Source organism: Hipposideros armiger, unplaced genomic scaffold, assembly GCF_001890085.2.
Source record: "Hipposideros armiger isolate ML-2016 unplaced genomic scaffold, ASM189008v1 scaffold_941, whole genome shotgun sequence".
NCBI classification, from domain to species: domain Eukaryota; kingdom Metazoa; phylum Chordata; class Mammalia; order Chiroptera; family Hipposideridae; genus Hipposideros; species Hipposideros armiger.
In genome coordinates this window covers 178,597-203,953 of record NW_017732291.1, presented here as the reverse complement: position 1 = coordinate 203,953, position 25,357 = coordinate 178,597, and the positions used below count along the sequence as shown (strand labels likewise).

At 40.0% G+C, this 25,357-nt stretch overlaps 1 protein-coding gene across 1 annotated transcript in view; it reads left to right on the top strand.

Moving 5' to 3' along the window:
- LOC109375391 (uncharacterized) overlaps nt 1-24,597 on the top strand; it is a gene marked incomplete at its 5' end in the record, with an annotated part of 247,332 nt that extends 222,735 nt beyond the window's left edge. The window contains one exon of the mRNA XM_019630773.1: nt 24,391-24,597. Coding sequence (XP_019486318.1) covers nt 24,391-24,573 — 183 coding nt within the window. The remainder of the gene's footprint in view (nt 1-24,390) is intronic.
- Nucleotides 24,598-25,357: the final 760 nt, after the last annotated feature.

Below are 25,357 nucleotides of genomic sequence, written 5' to 3'. Positions count from 1 at the left end.
ACATCAACCTGCACATAATTGTTCATAGCAACTTGATAGATGAAGAACAAATAAGTGGTTCCCTGGCGTTAAGGATGGTAGGAGACAAGGAGATGGCTGTGGAGATAAAGAAGTGGAGGAAGGGCATCTCTGTGGGGACCAACTAGTTCTGTATCTTGGTTGTAGTAGTGGTTACACAGATGTACACATGGGGCAAAATGGCATAAAATTATACAAACACATTGTACCAAGACCAATATCTGGATATGACATTATACTATAGTTACATAAGGTATAACCAATGAATTACCAGTGTCACCTCCTGGGGGAAGGGGATACAGGACCTCTCTGTCCTATCTACAACTGTTTGGGAATCTCTAATTATTTTGAAATTAAAAGTTATAAAGGTATCGCTTAAAGTGTATATATTATAAACTCCAAAGCGTCCACTAAAATGACAAAACACAGAGTTATAGCTATTAAGCCAACGGAGAAGATAAATTTGCAATCACAAATATTCAATTAATTCAAAAGGAGAGAAACAGGAAAAGGGAAACAAAGAACAAATATAAAAAATAGAAAACAAATGAAACTATGATAGAGTTAAGCCTAACGGTATCAATAATCACATAAAATATGAATGACCCCAATATGCCCGGTTAAAAGGCAGAGATTTTCAGAATGAGTAAGAAGCATGGCCCAGTTATTGGATTGTCTAGAAGAAATACACCTTAAATATAAACACACAAATAAGTTAAATAAAATAAAAATTAACACTAGTCTAAAGGATACTAGAGCAGCTACGTTAATATCAGACAAACAAATGCTAGAAAAGAAGAATGCTATCAGGGATAAAGACAGTTGTTTCATAATAACAAAGGGTCAGTTATCAAGGGGACACAGCAATCTTAAATGTTTATGCACCTAATAATAGAACTTCAAAATAAATAAAGATAAAACAGATGAAATTTCTAGAAAAAATAGCCAGAGATTTCAGTATTAGTCTCTCAGTAACTGATAGAATAAGTAGTAATCAGAAAATCATTATGTATAAGAAAATTTGAATGATACTATCAATCACCTTGTCTTAACTAAAAATTCTAGAACTCTTTACCCCAAGACAGCAGAATATACGTTTTTTTAAGAGCACAAGGAAAAGTTACCAAGAGAGGCCCTATGCTAGACCGGACTATTCAAACAAACAAACAAAAACACACAACAAATTGAAAAGTGTTAAAATCATACATTATGTTCTCCGATCACAGTGGAATCAAACTAGAAATAAATGACAGATAACTGGAAAATCTCCAAACACTTGAAAACTAAAGAACACTCCTATAAATAATCCATGGGTCAAAGAAGAAATCTAAAGGGAAATCAAAATAAAATTGACCTGAATGAAAATGAAAATACAGCATACCAAATTTTCTTTGGTGTCACTAAAAACAGTGCTTAGGGCGAAATTTATAGCATTAAACACCCATATTAGATAGGAAAACATTCTCAAATCAATTATTTTCTACCTTAGGGTAATAGAAATAGAGAACATTAAACTCAAGTAAGTAGAAGAAAGGAAATAATAAAGATCAGAGTGGAAATCCACAAAAGAGAAGACAGGCCAAAAGGAGAGAAAAATCAATGAAAGCTATAGTAGTTCTTTGAGATGATCAATAAAATCAATAGACTTCTTGCTAGACTTAGGAAAGAAAGAGAGAATATTACAGTATCAGAAACAGAGAAGGTGACATCACTACAGATATTAAAAGGGTAATAAGGGAATATCATGAACAACTTTCTGCCCTGAAATTCAAATTTTGGGGTGAAATGACAAATTCCTTGTAAGGTGTAAACAAATAGAATTCACTTAAGAAGAAGTAGACAATCTGAATTTACTGGTATCTATTAAATAAATTGATTTAGTTAAAAATTTTCATACAAAGAAAATTCCAGGCCCAGATGATATTGGTGAATTTTACAAAAACACTCTTCCAGAAAATAGGAAAAAAAGGATATTTCCAAACCCATTTTAAGAGGCCAGAATTACTGTGACACCAAAACTGGTAGGGAAAAAATAATAATAAAAAACTTCACAAGAAAACAAAACTGCAGGCTAGTATCCCTCACGAACATCCATGTGAAAATTCTAAACAAAATGGAGCAAATCAAATCCACCAATATATAAAAAGAATAATATATCATGAAAAAGTAGATTTTCTTCTAGGATTGCAGAAATGCTTTAACATTTGGAAATCAATCTATATACCTCATCATATGAACAAAATAAAAAGTGTGAAGCCATGTGATCATCTTAATATGCAGAAAAGAAATTGGACAAAATCCACTACCAATTTCTGATAAAAACAACAAAACAAAACAAAAACCCTCAGCAAAGTAGAATAAAGGAGAAATGTTAATTGGATAAAGGGCATCTATGGAAAGTATAAAGTAATTTGGTTGCTAGGGAAATATTGAATGTTCTACCTCTAAGATCAGGAATAAGGGTGTTCACTTTACCACTTCTGTTCTATGCTGTACTAGAGGTTCTAGCCAGTGCAGTAAAGCAAGAAAAGGAGATCAAATTGCATCTAATTTATAAAGGGAGAAGTAAAATGACCGTTATTCATAGACAGTATGATCAGCTAGGAGTATGTAGGAAATTTGATGGAGCCAACAATAAAAGCTACTGGAACTAAGAGTTGATCAGGTTGCAGGATACATAAGCCAATTGAATTCCTATATATTAGTTTTTTAAAATTGGGAATTTTAAAATGCCATTTCCAATAGCATTAAAAAAATACTTAGAGGGACAAATCTGATCAAAGATATGTAAATCCTGTACTCTGAAAACTGCAAAACAGCTGAGATAAATTAAAGAAAACCTGAGTAAGTGGACACTTACTGATACCGTGTGTATTGGTTGAAACTCATTAGTTTTTAGTAATTAAGTAATTAATGTATCTTGGTATATACATTATAATGAACACCTTAAGCATACACAAAGTCATATGTCAATTATATCTCAAGAAAGATTCTTTATTGTTAATATGTCTGTTCTCCCCAGATTGATCTATAGATTCAACACAATACCAATAAAATGTCAGCAGACTTTTTTTGTTTAAATTGCCAAATTTGATTCTAAAATTACTATTGAAATGCAAATGATCTAGAGTGCCTAAAATATCATTGAAAAGGAAAAAAAAATCTGGGAAATCAATACTCCCTGATTTCCAGACAGTATAAAGCTACAGTTATCAGAGAGTGGTGCTATTGTCTTTTTAAGCTTGAACCATTATCAAATCAATTGAGCCCCTCGTCTGAGCTTACCATTGTACAAAGCGCACATAGGATAGAAAAGAGAAATATTGGTGAATATATTCCCTAGTGCTTACCAGTGTATGTGAGTGCACGTGAGCATCTATTAAACATAATAACTCAAATGTGGAGGTCTAGCCCATGGGAGCTCCATCTCCCAGCCATCTTCTCCATGAACCTGGGAGGCTCCAGCAGGTGTCTCACTCATGTGCAAACTCGTATCACACCTCTTCCTGTGGAGCCTTACCACTCTTGAACAAGGTTTCTCAGACAGTAGTCAGCCCACCAGTGTCGCTCCAGACGCCCTCTGGATTCCTCGTGTGACAGAGAGTTCTGTGTACAGTGCCAACAGGGAGACTATTAAATGACCTCAGCAGGCTGTGCTCTGTCACCTGGGCTGTAAGAAGCACTGTGGATGGAGTGTTCACAGAATCCCTCTTAAAAGTGGCGTTTTCTGCATCATCTGTGGCCCTCTCTTTAAGAATCTCAGACATTGCCTCTTGTTACAATGACGAGTCTCTGTGCCATGCCATTCCCTCTGATCACTGCCACTTCTTCACAAACAGATCACATCTCTGGGCATCAGCCACCTCATGGGTATCAACTCCTGCAGAGAGATTCCTGGGTGTTGTCAACCTCCACACCCAGTTATGTCGGAATTGTGATTTATTCGCGGCCCTGACCCACCATCCAAAGTCATCACCCCCACGTAAGACTTTCATAGGTAATCCGTACCTTATTGCTCCACAGTTGTAAAGCTGGTAGAAACCAGCACTCTGTCAACCTCCCCATCATGGGTTTAGTCTGCGTCTGCTAACTCCTTCCCCTTTTAAAAGGCATGTGCTCTACAAGACTTAGGTCGTGTGACTTGGTGGCGTTCTCACCAGTAGTGACAATGCTATTTATTGTGCCATTTTCCTGATACTTTTTTTTTGTATTTACTGGACATGTATATTTAATTTTTACCTGGTAAGATATTTTGATATCATTTGTGGTGTGACTTGCTAACATCTCAATTAGGATATAAATGCATATTTAATTAAGTACCGTGTGGGTTCAGTGCCACACTGTGTAAAATACCAGAAATATACATACCTGGCCTTCCTTCCACGTATTCCTCCTCCTCCTTGTCGTGCTCCTCCTTTTCTCTCTCTCCCCTTCCCCTCTTTCCCCTCCCTTCAGAAATAGATAGATGATAGATGATAGATGATAGATAGATGTATATATATATATATATATATATATATATATATATATATATATATATATATATTAGTCTCCTCTTATCTGCGAGATTGGTTTCCCAAAGTTTCAATTACCCACTGTCAACTGCCATCCAAAAATATTAAATGGAACATTCCAGTAATAAACAATTTGTAAGTTTTAAATTGCGTGCCATTCTGAGTAGCGTGACAAAAGCTCACACCATCTTGCTTCTTCCCATCTGGAATGTGACATGTCCCTTTGTCCAGAGCGCCCACACTGTATGAGAAGTCACTTGCCTGTTTGTCACTTAGTAGCTGTGTTGGTGATCAGATCGACGGTCGTGGTATTGAAGTGCTTGTGCTTAAGTAACCCTTATCTTACTTAATAATGGTCCCAAAGTGCAAGAGTAGTGATGCGGGCAATTTTGATGTGCCAAAGAGAAGCTGTAAATTGCTTCCTTTAAGCGAAGAGGTGTTTATGTACAGGAACAAACATAGTATTATATATATATATATATGGTTTGGTACTATCCGCAGGTGTCAGGCTTCCACTGGGGGTCTTGGAACATATTCCCTGAGGATGATGGGGGACTACTGTACATACATTATTTGGAGTGTATAGGATTTGAACTAGGTTTTGGTGTATTACAGTTTTTCAGAGCTGATTATAATCACTTATCTGAGTGTTCATCATTCAATAATATTTTGCTGAGTACCTACAAGATGCCAGAAAATCAGCTGTGAGGCACACTGGGAAGGCCCCTGACTTTATCTAAGGACAAAGATACACCTCAGAAAATAATTATTAGATAGATAGATAGATAGATAGATAGATAGATAGATAGATAGATAGATAGATTGATTGACAGATTTCTGAAAGGGAAGAATGAAAGGTCCTGGGATTATATGGCAGGAAGAGCCATTCTGGGAATTCATGAAAAGCCTGACTTATCTGCCCACAGCTGATATTGGAAGTCAGCGTTTACTGAGAAACGATTCAGGAAGCCATATAGTGTCCAAGAGAACAAGTTGTGGCCTCAAACAGACCTGGATTTGAGTCCTGGGTTGACTATGGGTTAGATGCAAGATCTTGTCCTGGCAAGTTGCCTGTCTCCTGCGTCTGGGTCCCTCTCTAGTACAGAGTCAGTAATGGTGCAACCCGACCACGTGATGGAACAGAGGCGCCCATAACACCCTCCGCACAGAGCCTGGCTCGGTGAGCTCTCAGCACGGTGAGCGTTACCGTCATTTTCCCAGGAGTCACTCAGTGGACGCAGGTCCTTGCTGCTGTTTCTGTTACTCGGGTGCTTTACACTCATACTTGTCCTGGAAAGTGAGGCTTCTATTTTCCCCAATTTCCAGATGAGGGCACTGAGGTTCAGGGGAGCGTGAACAACCTGGCCTGAGAGCAGCCAGGCTGATTTCAAAGCCCGTCTCTTTCCCTTCATTGCAGAGTTTATTGACCTCCTGTACAGCCTTTGTCCCCTTCCCAATCAGTATACCAGGGGTGACAAATCTAAGTGACCTCATTGAATAATGATCCCACAGAGCGGCAGTGCACAAATTCCTGTTTAAGAATAACAGCGACTTGGAAAAATTTTCAGTGTCGACAGATCAGCCGGATGGTTAAAATCACTGAAGAATGCAATGTAAAATGTTTTCATTTCCTCTTGCTTTCTGTCTCCCTTGGAATAATCGTCAGCAGAAAACACATTTCTGAAAGACTTCTCTTTCTCTACATCCTCAGAATATAATAAGGACCAAGCTAACTGTCTCCGGCTGTTGGGAGTTAGTAGTAGACACACAAATAAATAGAAGGTGCTCTCAGAGTTTTATGAATTTTTTCCTCTCTAACAGTCCTGGGTGGGAAGGGCTCCTTTGAAATTGATGTAGCCATCACCTAGGGGCTAGCATTAAGATTTCAGCGGAGGTGTGTCGGGTTAGGATCTTTCTGTTACTGTCAGAACTGCATCTGTTGTATTTGCATTGAGTGGTGTGCTCCAGAAAGCAGGACGGGATCCAGGAGAAGGTGGTGGTGAGGGGGGAATAACAAAGCCTATTGAATCATGGGCTCTACCGGAGGCATTTGTTAAAGGTAAATTTATCAATAGCTGTTAAGTCATTTGTATTGAATAATTCTCGTAGCCTCACAGCACCTCTTGGTTTTAATAATGGGTCAGAAAGAGGAGCTGGGTGATGGATGTGATATTATGGCGTTTAGGCACTTAATTGCAACTGAGCTTAAAATAGCAGCAAGAGCTGAAACTAGGCCGGCCCGAGGATAATTTATGTTTGCAGACTACTCAAACGCTCTGTTTTTTATTCAAATTAAATATTTCTTGACATATGTCTTCTTGGTGTGGTATTACCAGCAGTTAGTCAGAGATGGAAGAACATTCAAATAAAGCTGGTGACCAGCGTATGACATCTAAAGATATGCTTTGCCCATTACTGTAATAGATACAAATATAATAATAGATATAAAAGGTGACATCAGCAATGACTCTAGGACATAAACATTCATTCAGTCAATCATCATTTATTGCTATTGTTGAGGGCCTACTATGTGCATTGGGGACAGAGTGGAGATTGGCATTTGCCTTCATGGGCTAGTTATTTCAGTGGCAGAAACAGGAAAAACATAAACACACAAATATATGTAATGTCAAAGGGGGTGGGTGTCATGAAAACACCAGAGTGCTGACATAGTGAACACTGGTGGAAGGTATAGTGGCACTTGCTTCAGATCCACTGGCCTCTTTGAGAAGAACCACGGAAGCAGAGATCCAGCTGGTCAAATAGAAGACAGAATATTTTAGAAGCAAGCAGCAGGTGCAAAGGCTCTGGTGTGGGAAGGAACTAAGAAGGGACAATGACATCAAGCATAGAGGATGAGTCAGAGGAAACGGAGTTGACTACAAAGTCAAAAGGTGGGCGTGTTAAGGTTAGGAGTTTGCATTGTATTTAAAATACAGCGGGAAGAAATGAAGCATTTAAAGCAGGAGGGTATCACGCGCTGATATGTATTATTAGGAGATCACTTTTGCTGACTTTAGAATGGATGGGACGTGTGGCGAAGGGGGAAGTATTTCAATGGTATAGGAGAGAAATAGTGGCCCAAACCACAGAAGTGGGTAGACTAAAGATGTATTTGGAAGATATGCTAGCCAAAGAAACATAAGGTAGGAAGTGCCCTGAAGGGGTGTGGTCCATATTCGTGGAATCTTTATACATAGATAACTAATCATCCTGATTTCTAAGTCTAGTTTATTGTGAAGCAACTATTGGCCTCATTTTTTTAGACCTTTATTTTCTATTTTTTTTAGGTTTTGCATTACATTTGACATCCAATATTATACTAGTTTCAGGTGTACAGCATAGCGGTAATTGATAGATTTGATGGTGAAGAGGTGGTACATATGTGCAATGGAATATTACTCGGCCATAAAAAAGAATGAAATTTTGCCATTTGCGACAACATGGGTGGACCTAGAGGGTATGATGCTAAATGAAATATGTCAGACAGAGAAAGGCAAATACCAGACAACCTCACTTATATGTGGAATCTGAAAAACAAAATAAACAAACAAATGAAACAGAAACAGACTCATAGATACAGACAGCAAACTGATGGTTGCCAGAGGAGAAAGGGTTGGGGAGCAGGGTGAAAACAGATGAAGGAATTAGATACAAAATGGCAGTTACAAAATAGTCACAGGGATGTAAAGTACAGCATAGGGATATAGTAATATTGTAATAACTATGTGTGATGCCAGGTGGGCACTAGACTTATCAGGGGGACCACTTTGTAAGTGGTCTAACCACTATTTGCCTCATCTGTAAAGGAAATGCTTATGGAGTCACTGGCTTGATAAAACACTACAAATGTAGACGAGATAGTGCTTCCCCTTTCACCTGCTTTGGGAGTTTTGAAGTTTATTTGTCGTGCACTGCACACAGTGTCAGAAACAGACAATGATAGTGCTGTGCTTTAGCCCACTGGCTGTCGCCGGCTGGCTATGTAAAGTGTGTGTGAGATGAAACCCAGGACGGCAATCCTGGGTGTGGAATCTACACCATGTCCTGCCCCATGACCTTGTGAAGAAGGGGTGATTATTGTAACCCACTTGTTGTTATTATTTTTATAATGAAGTTGTCTCCGACCAGGTACAATCTTGGGCTCACGTAATTGAATTTTAGATGGAGATGCGCTGCTGGTTTATATGAAATTTCCACGGTGCCAGCGTGAGTCCAGGATTTAGCAAACAATATTTTTAATTGAGATTTTATGTCCTTGCCCTCAAATCAAGCACTTTAATAGGATCCCAGTTGGAACAGGTGACGCAGTAACAAGTTACCACTGCTTTCTACATCACGAAGGTGTAATTTCTCTAACTCCTGCCGGGCGTCCAGCTACTCCAGTGACCGACTGCCTACATTGCCCATAAAACCTGTGTTTTGCATCCCATTATGTTCAAAGGGTAGCTTTCATAATATGCATACTTCTTGCAGGACGGGCTGGCTGCATTCCATCAGAAAACATTAAGATGGAAAAGTATTAAGAATATTGATTTGTCATCTATAACGTTGAAGTGATAGATTGAAATGAAATTTGGATGAGCTCCAAACCTCTAATAACTTTGGCATTATTGGATGAAATGGAAGGGCCTGAGTCTCATTAATATGCTATGTCCACATGAGAACAGCCAGGAGAATAAACCAAGGAGTTGGCCACAGTTTTTCACAGAATTTCACATTTTTCAAATATTTGTAGGATTTTGAGATCCAAGATGGCAGCCTCCATAGCTGGCCCTTGCTCTCAGCTGGAAGCGATATTCTTTTCCACGTTTGCTCATGACAAGGGTGATACTCGCAACTGAATTTTGTAAGCTTTAGGCTTTTCAGGTCATCTCATCATAATGTCCTTCCAGTCACCAGCCCTGGAATACAAGTGACGGTTTTCATACACACACCTTTGTGTGTGTGTCTGTGTCATCCAAGGCACACATTTCTCTTGATTTGGTTCTTTCCTGCCCCTCTTCACCCACTGCTTCCTGACGTGCAATTTCATCCTGGTGATGACACTGCCAAACTTTATTTCTGCTCTAATTTTCTCTCTCTCTCTTTTTTTTTTTTTGGCTGAGCCATCCTGCCGCCTGTTGGCAGCTCAGCAGCTGCTCAGCTTGGGCCAGGACTCGAACCGCTGTTGCTCAGAGCTCACACTCTTGAGCGAACTCTTAACCAACTGAGCCACTCAGCTGGCCCTCTGCTCTAATTTTTTCCTTTACTTGTAGATTAGGGTTCTGTCTTTTCTTTCAGCCTCTCTGCTCACTATTTGATAGAATCAGATAGTTTAGTTTCTCTGTTCTACCAGAGAATCTTTAGCTCCCACTCGACAATGTGTTGATAGGCAGTGGATGCGTAACAATTTAATTTGGCTGCTTTGGAGATGGAAAGATGCACATTTTAATCAAGTGTATGTGCTTTTTTGGAAATCCGTGCAAATTTCAAAATTTATTTTAACTATTTAACAGTTGTCGCATAATAGAATCAGGAAACAGTGTCATAAGGATACAGATACTGAGCTTGAGTTAATATCATGCATTCTAACATGCAGGGGGAATGGTGGTGATGTCTGAAATTTACTTTGAAATGCACCCAAAATAAGATGGGATGATGAATGGACAGGCGGATGGGCAGGTGGAAAGATCTGAGATTATGCAAGGGTAGTCAAGTGCTAATAGTAGAATGCAGGTGGTAGGTGTCTAGGTTTTTGCTGTAAAATTATTTCAACTTTGCTGCAGGTTTAAAAATATTCATTATGAAATATTGGGAAAATATAGTGCAGCACTTAACCACCACATGGATAGCTCATAGAGTGAGTTAAAAACTCTGCATTTCTTGAGCATCCGTTCCTTTACTCACGGATGCTTTGGGGACCATTTTTGTGGAAGGATCATCTTGCCATCACCACACATTTCCACTTCCACTCTCTGCTCCACGTCCCTTTGCCTGTTTACTTCTTGGATTTGAATATTTCTTGTGTCTGTCTTAACGGAAACAGGGCAATTTGGTTTCTTCATCCACTCCTGTAAGTAGAAGCAGCAGCAGATCAAAATGCATTTCTTCTCTTCCTCCTTTTTCCTTGGTCCCACGCTGGCCCTCCCTGCCCCCCACCCCCTCCTCCTCCTCGCTCATTTCTTGTGTCAAAGTTAGTGGAGCAATTCTGGCCTCGCTGGATTTATGCAGCTCAGAGTGAGAGAATGCTGCCACTGCCGAGTCTGCTGTCTGCTCCACACTGATTGAGCTCCCTGAGCTTGTGGGATTTCTGCCGAACTGAGTTTTACGGTTGATATGCTCTCGGTCATTTGTCATAAAATCATTCCAACCAAGGTGTTTACTGGTTCGAATGCTTAATTACTGAAGGAGGAGAGAATAGCTCCTTTTGGAGCTCGGCGCTCGTCTCCATGCCTTCCACGAGCTCACTTATCACCTGGTACCCAACGATGGCTGGGTAGTTTATACAACATACATGCCGCCATTCCAAATAAAAAAATAAAGACACCCACAACTCTACTTGAATATTCTGATGTGCATACACAGATCGGTTCGCTTCATACCATGATAGTGTTTTCTTCTGACTATAAATTGATTGCAAGACTCAGCACTCCGACAGCTAGAGCTATTGCCAGGGTCTCTGCTCTGGGTTTCGAATCAGAATGTTCACCTGGCTTATTTCTATCAATTTCCAGAAATGCTTTGCTGACTCCCCCCGCTAGCTCAATATCCTCACTCCGAATTGCATAAGTGTGGTGGATATAATTATCTCTCTGAAAAAATGTTCAGCTAAATTGGAGTCAAAGTTATTTGTAAATGCAAAGGCATCTTGGGAATTATATTACAAAACCTATAGTCAATTTAGTGTTTGAGGTCCTTTCCTTGGGGTTTCTTTATAATTTCCCTCTTCTTCTTCACGAGGAAAATTAAAATGCCCTTTGTACCCCCACTGCACCCTTCTCAACATTAATTCCCACATACAATTTCCTTCCACAAATTGGCCTACATTATCTTTTCTCATTGGTTGCATATCATTCAATATTTAGGGAACATGTTTATAATCTATGGGATGCTTTTGGAGGGATTCAGAGATAGAGAGAAACTGAGATGGATGGATGATGGGTGGGTGGATAGGTAGATAGATAGATAGATAGATAGATAGATAGATAGATAGATAGACAGACAGACAGACAGACAGATAGATAGATAGATAGATAGATATTGGGTTGTCGGAAAAGTCATGACGTATTTTTTATGGGTTTTTTTTGTTGCAAAAATGCCTCATGACTTTTCTGACAACCCAAAAGTTGTAGATATTCAGGGAGAGAAAGAAATTCAGAGACAGAGACTCAATGACAAAGAGATATTCAGAGAGAGATGGAAAGAGTCAGTGAGGGAGGGAGGGAGAGATAGCGAGAGAGAGAAAGAGAGAGAGAAGCAGGAAATGGAATGTTTTAATGCCAAGATAACCTGTCAGAACACCTTAAATATTTACCACAGTTTTGATGTTTCATTTATCTCTAAGTCAGCAGGGGCATTGTGTTGTTTCAATTTTTTATCATGAGGCACTATGGCTCTTTGCACTGTAAGGAATTAGAACTTAAAAAAAAAAAGCAAAAAAACCCAAACTTTTAATCACCTTGCTATAAATATAATACCGGGGAACTCTTTTTCTGCCACGTTACTTTTCTTGTTATTGAAAACAACTGCCTGTCACTCTTTCCAGCTTCTTCCTCTTCCCTTCTACTAACTACTGCCCTTATTCAGGGCTATTATACTTGAAGTAATCTGGGTTCTTTCAGAGCTGCCAAAAGGTGAAATTGACTTTTTGAGAATGTATTGCTGAAAACTGCAGCCCATGCATTTTCCCCAAGTAGAAACATCCCGTGTGTTAAGAGCGAGAGGGACAATTTACAGCCAGTTTCAAATTGGTAGCTGAGGTCAGTAAGTGCCCACTTCTGCAATCACATTAGCCTTGTTTGGGTGACAATGCAGAGGGAGGTGCCTCCTAGGGAGCTGCCCCTGGGGACCCAGCCACCTCCACTGGCACCAGACTCCCTTTGCAAGTTGTATTTATGTTGGCATTCACAGTAGAAGCCGTCCAACATTTAAACTTTTTTCAACAATTATGAAAAATGTGCTGTATGAACACTGACATATGGAGGTTTCATGTAATAAACAACACCCCAGGCTTATTGGTTCTGTTTCACGTGCCAGGCACTGTGCTAAGAATTATCACCCTGAACCGTCTCACCTTTGAGCAGATGGTTCAAGCTACTCCTTTTGTTTTACCAATGAGAAAAACTGGAAGTTTGGTCAGTGACCCAAGTTAGTAAACACGGCTCCATGATTCGAAGTGACGTGGTCTGACTTCAGAGCTCCTGCCCTCACCACCCCCGTGAGCTGACGAGCCAAGGGAACTTGGCAGTGTGGAGACATGCGGAAGTTACCATCAGCACTGGCCCTCTTCCACTTGCTTTGTTAGTGTAGACTAGAGATAATTTAGTATAAAATATCCCAATAAAATTCTTCCCCCAAGCATATGTAAACCACGACACAATAGATTTATCAAAGTAGCAGGATGCTATTACGTTCAAAAGATTAAGCAGACCGTAGCTATTTGTCATAGCAACGGGTGCTAGAGTTGACAAATTACAATTGAACCCAGTTTGTAGCAAAATGTTAGGCAGAGGGATGGCACTGATAAATTGACAGGAGGGTCCGGCCTGGAATATATTAGAGCCATTTAAGTATCACTCAAAACAATATAACCATGTTCCAAAACATCCCAAACCTGGACCAAGCAACCATGACCCATCCTTCGTTCTACAATGCATCAGGAGCAAGACAAGCCATCAATTTATATATATTTTTTTAATTGAAAAGGAAAGACGTTCTACATGAAATCTTTACATTGGTTCTTGAAGACCCCGATTACACACACTTTAAAACCTGTGGTAGGGGCGAGAGGTGACATCATCTTAGAATTAAAAACAACAACAAAAAACTACATATATATATATATATATATATATATATATATATATATATATATATATATATATATATAATGTATTTCCAGATAAAACTCACCCAGATAATGTGTGCTATCCTAATGAGATAAGAAACCGTTTCCTAATAAAATGTATGGACTGGAAGGTGATGGAAGCTAAGGGAGGCAACGGGAAACGTTCAGCCAGAGGAAGAACCGTGTTCTCTCCACTAGAAAAGGAAGCTTTAACTTACATCTCTCCGGACGATGAGCTGATCAAATTGTCACAAGAATCGGTCTTACCTTTCTTGGTGGTGAAGTTTTCGGTTATGAAACAAGGAGCGTGCGAGGTTGTACAGGGAGGCAGTGCGCATGTGCGCACGTGCACCTGGTGCGAGGGCGCGTGCGTGTGTTTTCAGTTCCTGCCCACCTGACAGTCGCTGTCATTTGCATTGCTGCGATCTGACTCCCCGTTTTTCTGTGGCAGGGCCTCCTTTTTTTTGCATGTAGGGTTTTGCTTAGATCCATCACCTATTTTCACTTTATCTTTGCCATTTGTTAAATTTCAACTGTGATCATAGCCTTTAGTAGAGTTACCACGTGCCTTCCTTTTCTTTGATGGAATTTATGCCAAGGAAATAACCTGGCGTGTGTGCCAAGATTTTCTATGAAGGTGCTTACGACAGGGTTGTTCATAATAGCAAAACAACTGAAAATTATCCAAATGGCCTATAGTATGGGGTTGATGAAATCAAGCATGGAATAACCCTCCACTAGAACCCACATTCATTTATTTAGTCATCGTCTAGCAACTATAAGTTGAGAAAAATCCTTTGTATAAGGCCTTGTGGAGTTTTTGAATGGAGAGCCTGAAGTCCCATTAAAAATAATACGATAATTTCAATAAGAGTAAAAACGAAGTATCAAATCCTTCAGTATATGGACTCCAAAATATGTTTAAAAACTCCTTGTCCCATTTCTCCAGTTAATCCAGATTGTTCTGCTTATTCTCTGGAACTCGCCCTGGTGCTTTTACTCAAATCTTTCCCCCCCTAGTTAAATACCCTCCTCCCCTGTCGGTCACTTGAAATCTACAAATCTTTGAAGTCCAGCGCCAATGGCTCCTCTTGTGGACAACCAGCAATCTCCCTCTCCAGGATTTGCACCCATGGCTCAGACTCAATCGTGCACATTGGCACAGCATACCAGCCAGCACCCACTCTGATTGGTTAGCTCTACTTTTCTATTCAATGGAAACTGTGCCATATCAAGTGTAACTCTGAAAATTTTACTTCCGCTACCCATTATTAATTCAGCAGCTATTCACTGAGGCTCTGCTCTAGACACTAAAAATAAATGATGCATACAAATAAAAAATAAAAAATAAAAATGATATGATAGAAGAATTGTCAAAATGGCACTGGAAAAGGCACATAGCATATTGCTAAACTGGTGTGGAGGTGTCCAAACTCAGTGTGATCTTAGTTTTTACTAAAAGAAAAAAAAGAGGCTAGTAGGAAAAGAGAAAAAGAAAGATAGTAGGAATCTACTTTGTTAAGAAAAAATATATACATACACCAACATGTAAGTTAAATGTTGTTTTCTTTGATTTGTTGGGTCTTTGTTCTCTAAATAGCTGTAATGAACACTTCATACCTTTAATCGGAAATCAAATTGGAAACATTTTAAAAAGGCAGTTGTTTTTGGAGGCTAGAGGAGAGCACACTGCTAAAATATCTTTCCTACTTTTCTCTTGTGTATAAAGATGGAAGGGGGATATACTCAAGATTTTTAAAAAGACTTTCTTCTTTTAGGTTCATTTTTTTGCAGTTTAAAACTGCATTTGCAATTTTCAGCAAATTTGTGATTTGTGATTTGTGATTTGCAATCACAGCAAAATTAAGAGGAAGGTACAGAGATTTCCCATACACCCCCAGCCCCCACACATGCACAGTGTCCCCCATTTTCAACACCCTCCCCACACCAGTGTGGTACATTTGTTTTAATTGAGGAACCTACAGTAACGTCATAATCACCCAAAGTCCGTAGTTTGGATTGAGGTTCACTCTTGGAGTTGTATATTCTATGGGATAGCACCAGCATATAATGAGGCTTCATCATTATACTATCATATAGAATATTTTCACTGCCCTAAAAATCTTGTGTTCTGCCTATTTATCTTTCCCTCCCCCATCCCCATTCCCCTATAACTACTGATCTTTTTCATTGTCTCCATAGTTGTACCTTCAAGATGGTTTTAATTATTTTCTTTTTCTTTTTGAAGGCAAATGGAAGACTGTGACAAATTACCTTTTGACTCTTGGTATCCTAACCAGTGATATTTTCATACCAAGTAAATGCACATGTTCTTTTAAAAAATACTTAAAAATCCAACAAAAACCATAGTTATTCTGGACTGGGTAGTATGGTGACAAGGTAGGTAGCAAATGATTTTAGGAGGAATTGTTAGTTTCCTCGACAGCTTAGCATTCAGTGCAGTTCTATGTTGGCCCACTACCACCACGGCCTTATTGATTGATTTGAGTAAAACCAAATAAAGTCATGCATTGGAATAGAGAAATCAAACCCACTCTTTCTCTGCAAGGTTTGTGGTCAGGCTATAAAAATAATTGAGGGGGAGGGCATTTCGGTCAAGTCACAGCCTTGGTGCAAGGTGAAGAGACAACCACAGTTACTCCATTGCATAGAGAGGATCAGAGATTCCTGCCGGAGACAATGCCAACAGCTGTGGTTCCTGGAAGCAGAGCTGCCTCACGCTATGCCACCCTTCAAGATTTGATTTTAAAGGATATGTCTTCCTAGCACTCTAAGAGTTGACTTACCATCTTCCCAATTAATAAGAAAATACCAAACAGAGCATGAAACTTGACAGCTTCAGATTTCCAAATTGAATCATCTATTGATGAGTTGGGGACTATTATTAAAAATCAGCACAACCATGCCCACCAATGCCTTAAAAATATTCATCATAATGACTTTCACCAAATTACACATGGGCGAATCTGTATTTTATTTTAGAAGTAAAGGGGGCAAATGAACCCTAAATTTGAAGCCCAGGTAATTGGGGGAAAGTAACCTATTTAATCAGTCCCTGGAGTTAAGTGATTCAGAGAACTGACACTGGACTATATAGTTAAAATATTTTTGTGTGCAAAGATCATTTATTTATGTTTAAGAAAATATTCTGTAGCAAGCTTATGTTTAGCATCTGCAAGTCTTAGGCTAAACTGTATTTTTCAGATATTTACTTAATATAATCCTGCTTTCTTTCTCTCTCTTTTTTTTTTTAAAGGTTTTTATTAGGGAATTGGGGGAGGGGAACAGCATTGGGAAATCGGGGAAGGGGAACAGACAAGTTGCTGCCCTTTTGTTCTTCGGTCTAGTTGTGGAGGATGTCGCTTCACTGGCCCAAGTTGGTGTTATCATTGCGCTCTTTTCAGGTGAGGCAGTCACTCACCTGCCAATGGACGGCAGCTCACGAAAGTGAACGCCAGCTGCTGGCCAGCTCCACTGCAGCCTACGCCATCACTGGCGACTCACAGCAGTGCAGCTCCAGGTCGAGCTGTTGTTCACCATCTTAGCTGTAGAGGACAGTGTCACTGGCCCTCATGTGGGATCCGAACTGGGGCCCTGCTGCTCAGAGCTGGCGTCCCAAGCCAGCTCTTAACCAACATGCCACTCGGCTGGCCCATCTTCTCTCTTACTCTGTGTGTGTGTGCGTGTGTGCTCTTCTTATACCATCCATAGGCTAACCACTCAAAGCACTTACAGCTTTCCTTATAAGTAGATACCTTCTTCCCCACTCCTGCTCCACCTGACTCCCACCTCTAGACTGAAGCTCATTCGCCTCTGACTTTTATTTTCAACCTCAGCCCGCTTTGTCCACCCATCTCATCTTCCCCTGAAGCTGTATAACTCTACAAAGGCTAAAATGCATGTGGTGTAGAAGTTCAAAGGAGGGCTTTGGAGCCTCAAGTTCAAATCTCACTCTATCTCCTACTGGCTGAGTTAACTTGGAAAAGTGACTTAGCTTTCTACTTTCTAGTATCTCACTGTTCTCCTTTGTAAAAATGTGGATAATAAGAAAGAAAAATTGCATAGAGTTGTTGTTAGATAAAGTAATACCAAAAGAACAATTTGCAAAGAACCTGATACATAGTGTGTGATGGATTACAGTTTCATTGCTGTGTGGAATCCTGGCTTCTGGTAGAAACACTGAACTTTAGTGCTCAGTAAACTAGTAATATATTAATGCTGGTTTTGTATCACAAATGTTTAGTAAGCCTTGCTAATTCAGTTAGATGCTAAATATTAGTAAATAGCTCATAAGTGACCATAATGCCACAGGCAATAGAATTATATATTGAGTCATTGGAAAAGTCATGACATATTTTTCTATATTTTTCATTGCAAAAATCCGTGATGACTTTTCTGACAACCCAATAATAGTTACTTGTCCATAAGAACGTAAAAAAAGGTTTGGATTTTTGGGTGAGTTCATGGCTCACCAGTATGACCTCTTTAAAAACTATACTCCGACAATCAATTTGTTTAAGGGTTGAAATCATAGTTAATTTCCCTAAAAAAAATTCTTAGAGGTGGAAGAAACTGTGAAAGTCATCTCATCAAGCTTCGGTCCTGGTGCCATATTGCATTAAACTTGATATTCAAAAATATGTTTTGGGTCTCTGTAATTGGCCACACAGTAGGTTGGATTCTAGATATACAAAATGAGTAAGATATTGACCCTGGGGGCACAGGGTCTAGTCAGGGAGACAAGCAAGTAAACAAGCTATCGCAAAATAAAAAAAAAAAAAACACTGTTACCAGGGTCACGCTGCTGCAGAAGCATAGAGAAGGGTGTGTCTTCTCTATAAGTCCAAAAAAAAAATTTCTGAAGATGACATCTAAGGTACAGTCTGAAGGATAAGTAGAAGTTCTCCAAATGGAGGTGGAGGAAGAGAGAAAAGAAAGTTCTTGAGTGCATACAGATGTGGAAAGAAAAAGATCATATGGAGTATCTGCATACATTCCACAGGCATTTATGGAGGCCCTAAAATATACCAGGACTGTACCGTGAGGACTTATTGAAATGTCAGATCACTTTCTCCTCTGCTCCTAAACTGAGCTTCTTTAGGGCAGAAACTATCCTATTTATCTTTGTTAGCCGAAGGCCCTCAACTCAGTGTGTATCACATGGAAAATGTTCAATAACTGTTAGTTGAAGAAATGCAGTAATCAATAGATGGTTCTATCACAATTGGCTCCTGTTAGTGAGAAATGAAGTTACTGGTAAAACCATTGACCCCGACAGGGTCAAGGGTAGAGACCTAGAGTACATCGCTAGTGATAACCCTGCTGGTGAAGATCAATCCATTTCATCAGCACTCTCTGGCACAGCCGTTCAACCCACAAATAGTATCTTCATGTATCTTCCTTATCTTCTCCTATCTTATTCATGGAGATTTCAAAGGCACAATGGCAGGTACCTGACTTCCGGCTTCTCATCTAGCCTGTTGACTTGGGATTCTTGCCACAAAGGAAATGAGCTTAGCTTGCGGTAACGTTCCTAGTCAGAGAACTGTGGTTGACTCCCAGTCACCCATGATTATTTTCTTTTCTAGTGTCTCACCAATCATGTGTTTCATTTTCTGTTCTACTTCCCATCAATGTATCAGGTCTGTGTTAGAATTTCCTTTTTCGGTTGGAATATTTGCCTACGTTAACCTGATAGGATCTGTGTCATTCCCCCAGTGCCCGACGGATTACAAACAAATGCTAAATCTTTAAATATGTATATACTTAAATGTGTGAGAATAGCCAATTATCTTTTGCTACATTTTAAAGAGACCTTCTGAAATTCATGTATTTAATTTGTATGTTTGAGCACCTGCTGTGTTCAAGAACCTGTGCTAAGTGTGTGGCTATATTCTGTGGTCCCAAATATTAATGAGCACTGAACGGAGATGAATCTGCAAGTTTCTGTACAGTGGCCATTGGGAGAATGAGGTAGCAGGATGTAAATGCTGTCAGGATGCTGGGAAGGATGATAAACTGGACTTGGTTGACCTTATTAATCACTCATAATGTGATCTGTAATATATGTGCGCTTTTCCTGCTTCCCAGGATTTTCATTGGGAGAGGGAAAGGTGGCAATTCTCTAGTCACCCTAAATTCTGGGAGCCCTAAAAATCTGCCATGTGAGCATCTTAACCCATCATCTCACTTTTATGACAGGAGCTAGAGTACGAATAAAGCAAGACACCAGAGCATCCGAGATCACCTCATTTTGTCCTGGCTGTGTATGCACAGTGGCCAAGCATGGCAATTTTGGAAACGGCCTAACCTAGAGGAAACACTTAACATACCTGAGCCCTGTTTCCTAATGGTAATGGCACCAGGCAACACCTGGTGGCCCATTTTTTAGGTCAGCCACTGACCGGTAAGGCGGGCCGCCTTGCTGAGTGCAAAACCTCAGCCTTTACTCCAATTTGCCTCCTCTGTCCATTCTTTCATTCATCCCATAAAACTTATTGACTGTCCTCTCACTACTACAGCAACGACAGGAAATAAGACAGACATGATGCCTGCCCCCCACGGAACTTACATTCTACTTGGCTATGGCAGGGGAAAAAAGGAGTAAACAAAATAATGCAGAGATTTAAGTATTATGAATAAATAAGTAGGATGTTGTGATAAAGAATAATGTGTGTGTCAAAGGTGATCAGACCATTTTTCTGGTGATAGGAAGTGTAAGCAAAGACCTGTAGCATGAGAAGGAGTTCAGGAGGTATGTTCTAGGCTGATGGAACAACAAGTTAAAAGACATTGACGATCTGAAGGAAGCCTGTGGCCCTGAAATATGCAGAGTGGGGATGAAAGTCTGAATGTTGGAGGGACAAGCTGAGACCAGAGTGTATGTCAAGAGTTTGGATTTTGTTCCAAACATCACATACACTTCGACTCAACTTTGCACACAACGAAATTCATTCCACCGACCATTGGAAATAAAATATTGAGCAAGTACTGCTTATCCCTTATTATTGCAAAGTTTTGGATGGGGCAGGCAGGGAAGAGACATGGGAGCCTTTCAATGCAACTAGCATTTGATTTAGTTATCCCATCACTGTTTTTCCTTTGATTTATGCTCTTTGTCTCTTTCTGACAAAGAAAAGAAAGAATTCTTCCTTTCTGATTTATTTATTTTTTATGTTCAGGGAAAGGCATCACTTTTCCCACTTGAGCATTTTTTTGTTGTTGTTGTTGTCTGTTTTTGCCATAACTGTTACCATAGCCTTTGTAGCCTGCAGGACCTTTGAAAGGTCTCTTGGCCCTTCCTAGCCCAGTCAAATGGCCTTCTCCGTCTTTTAATTTGGGGTGTGGGGCTGGGAGAAAAGGCTCTAGAATAGCAACGTCCAGTAGAATTTTCTGCAATGACAGAGATGGTTCATATCTTCACTGTCCAATAAGGTGACATGCAGCTGCTGAGCTTTAAGTCAAGTTAGTGCTACCAAGAAACTGAAGTTTCAATTTTATCTAATGTTGATTACTTAAAATTTAAATATCTGCCTGTGAGTACAAGTGATTGCCTTGGACAGCACAGCTTTGGAGCCTCTTCTGCATGTCCTGTTGGTGTTTCAGCAGAATTCACAGCTAGAACTCACACCAGTGATGGTCTTCACCAAGCACTTGGGTTATGGACTTCGGGGAGTATACGTCAATTCTTCTTATGATGAGGACTTTTTACGAAGTAACCATTGTTTTCACCTTTCCAGCATTTCTTCTTCCTCTGGTTATATAATTATTTTCCTTAGGGAGCCACCTCTCTCTCACCCCCTGCCCCTGACACTTGCAGGGGGCTTACTCCTTGTCTAGCTCTACAGTTGGGCATGGAGCCTAATCCTGGCCTATTGCAAAGCTCCATCTCCCAGCTATAGGCGTTGGCTGAGAGGTGAGCATGTAACCCAAGTCCAGCCAATGAAATTCATCCTTAGAACAATTACTGAGTGTTGGTAACTGAGGATGTTGAGACTTCCCTGGGGATATGGCCAGTGTAGAATGCAAATAGCAGTAGCCGAGCCCCTGAAGCTAGCTCTGCCCAAATCCAGAATTATCCTTACATTTTTCATGTAACTGAACGAAACATTCCTTTTTTGCTTAAGTCAGTTTGACTCGATGTTTTATTTGAAACAATAACAAAAAAGTCCTGACGCATACAGCAATAGAGCATTTGTGAAAACGTACATTTCTTAAATCCCATAGTACTGATACCTAAAAAATTATGAGTGAAAATGGGCTATGATCAGGAGTATAGAAAGTGGAAAATAATATTGTGAGGGAGCTAATGGATTTTCTCCCTTAGTTATTTAGCTGGACATATGAAACTGCTGACAAACAATATGTTACCTTCGCTTCCTACAAAGATTGAAAATGCTACAATCCCATCCTTGATCAAAATTAAGTTTGCGCTAAGAGTTAGACTCAGAATAAGATACTCTTGGCATAAACACTATCAGAAAGGGCAAAGTGAAGAGATTTTTAAAATAGTAGATGTTATTTTCAATCTGCCTAGGCAGGCCTGAGAAGTAAACTCTTTCAGAAAAGGAAGTCAGTTATTATCAAACTGTTTTCCAAACTGGCTTCATTTAGCTCTGGTGAGAGGACCAACCATTGAGGAAATGTGTGATTGTGCGCACACGTGTGTGTGCGCGCGCGCGTGCGCGCGCCTTCCTGCCTTATCTCCTTGCCACTGACCTTCCTTCTAGAGTTGCTCATGGTACCTTAGCCATATCTGTCTACTGGCACACTGGCTCAGTGACCATTGCTAAATTAACCCCGGGAGTCACACCCAGACATTTTGTTTTTAACATGAAATAAATACGTGTATTTCTCAAGCAGTCATGGGCCTGCCCTTGGCACAGTTTCAGGGTAAGACTCCACTGCCTGAAATGCTTCCAGCTCTGTCTCAGGCCAACTCTGCAGTTCTAAATTAGCTGTATGTGGATCTGTTAACACATTTCCCATCACTTATCTTTGCCTAAAACATACCTACACATGGTCAGCCATAATCCAAAGGTTTGGAGTATGAGCGATGCCTGGGTTTCTCATGGTGGCGCCTAGTAATCTTTTCACTGTCAATGGCACTAAACGACGCAGTTGACTCAAGTCCTTGGAAACCCCTCAGCCTAGTGATCTGTTGTCTTCAGTGATAATGGAAGATGCAAGGTCTCTGGACCTGACGTGGGGAATGCAGAACACGTGGTTCCTATACCCGCTCCCGCCTCTCCTGCAGAACCATACTTCTTAGGACTGAGTCAGTCTGTACCTTCAAGAAGTTGGTCTTTCCCAAGGAACATTTTTCACGATTTAATTAAAAACGGGTCCTTCAGGATACGCACTGAACCGTTCGTAGCTGGTATCCCTGGAGTCCTGAGAGGGATTGAAGGGAGTTAGGGAAAATGATGGCTTCATGCTTTACTGTTTCGTGTTTTGTTTTGTTTTTTAACAACAAACCCTTTGTAATTTTAAAAACAATACAGATGCTATTAAAAAGCATCTCCAGTGGTTTTTTCTCTTGGGGTAGATGGTTTCACTTAGTTTTTCTTTAGAAATACAAATGTTCCAAGAAAATCAAACATAAAAGAATATGTAGAGTGGAAAGATAAAACTCTCTCCTGGACCCACACAAGCCCTTTAAATGTACTTTCCTCTCAGACAAAGCTACTATAAATAGTATCCATTGGCTATGTATTGACAAATATATTTAGAGATACTGGGTATAGCTGAGAGAAGATAGATCCATAAATGTACTTATATATATTTATTGAATAAGTAAGTATATGCAAATACATGTAAAATTTTGTTTAAATATGATATCTCTCCATATATATATATATATAATGATTTATTTGCTTTTTCCATTTAACTCACATCATGAATATTTTCCATGTTGTACACGTCCATCTACAACATGCCTTTCAGAAACAACCCAGCATTATAGTGCACACGTGTGTCTCTAAATAGTGTATTCACCCCTCTATTAATGAACATCGGGCTGTTTTCCATTTTTGCCTATTGGTCACCATGCTGCACCAGCATTCTTGCACATAAGCAAGACTCCTGTAAGGCACCTCGATTTATGACAGTTGGTGCTAACTTTTAGTATCAGCGGATTTTCCACATACCTCTCTGCTAATGTTCCCACTGAAATGGGATGCGTTCATGTGGCCTGACCTTTGCTGATGATTTGTGCCCTTAATACAAGAAAGAGATGAGGTGTGTTTAAAATGCACCTATAGAAACATGGAGGGCTTGCCCAGGGATGCTGCGAAACACACTCCGAGGACACTCACCTTAAGTTTGAAGATGATTTGTTTGGAGTGATTTGAAATCAAAGTTCAGGTTTATTTCTCATAAGTCTGTTATTTGGAGGGGGATTTCATGAACCATTCTTATTTATCTTATGCCTTCTGGGCTCAGGCCTTTTATGAGATGGGCGTTTTTAAAGGAACAACTTTATTCTTGGAAAGGGTGACAGGACTTTTAATGAGGAAAGAGATTAGAAACCAGAGCTGGAGGCAACATGGTCAGTACAATGAGACGGGAAACAAGGAACAGAAATGCAGTTTCCAGTGCCCTTTAGAATGGTGGTTGCTGTAAATATTCTGGTGTACATTATGGCTGAGGACAACAGGGAGACGCGTGGGCTTTCTTTGACAGGAGAGGGATTGTCACTTCTCCATGTGCCTCTTATTTTACTGACACTTGACCAAGTCCAGTGTCAGCTGAAATTGCACAAATCAAATAATGTATTTAATGTTCTAGGGCAGGCGTTGGCAAGCTATGGCCCATGGGCCAAATCCAGCCCTCCTGCCTGTTTTGGACTCGTCCAGTTGGACCACAGCCACACTCGTGCATCATTTCTGCACTGACTTTGGCTCGCCTTCTGCCTCAGTGAGTACTGGGGAAGCCCTCCATGCCCAGTCCTCCAGAGGGGGCCCTTTCTAAATAAAGTCTGTTCATTAGGGACTCTCGCTATTTAAAGGTGTTCCCTGTTGAAGTATTTATTTATTTATTTATTTATTTATTTATTTATTTATTATTAGTTTCAGGTGTACAAAACAACATAATGATTAGACATTTATACCCCTCACAAAGTGATAACCCCCTCCCAAGTCTACGACCCCTTTGACATTGTACATAGCTATTACCATACCATTGACTGTATATCCTATGCTGTACTTTACATCCGGTGACTATATGTGTATATCAGGTTGGACAATTAAATTTGTGAACTTGTTACAACGATGTCACTCACTTTTTTTTACATTAGAGGGGTTATTCATTATGAATTTGTACCACTGGACAAACAGTTAACCAAGTTTACTATTTGGAAGTGCTGAAAAGGCTGCGTGAAAAAGTTAGAGGATCTGAACTTCTCGCCAACAATTCATGGCTCTTGCATCATGACAATGCACCAGCTCACACGGCACCGTCTGTGAGGGAGTTTTTAGCCAGTAAACAAATACCTATTGGAACATCCTCCCTACACACCTGATCTGGCCCCCAATGACTTCCTTCTTTACCTAAAGATACAGGAAATATTGAAAGGAAGACATTTTTATGACATTCAGGACATCAAGGGTAATACGACAACAGCTCTGATGACCATTCCAGAAAAAGAGTTCCAAAATTGCTTTGGAGGGTGGACTAGGCGCTGGCGTTGGTGCACAGATTCCAGAGGGGAGTATTTTGAAGGTGACCGTAGTGATATTCAGCAATGAGGTGTGTA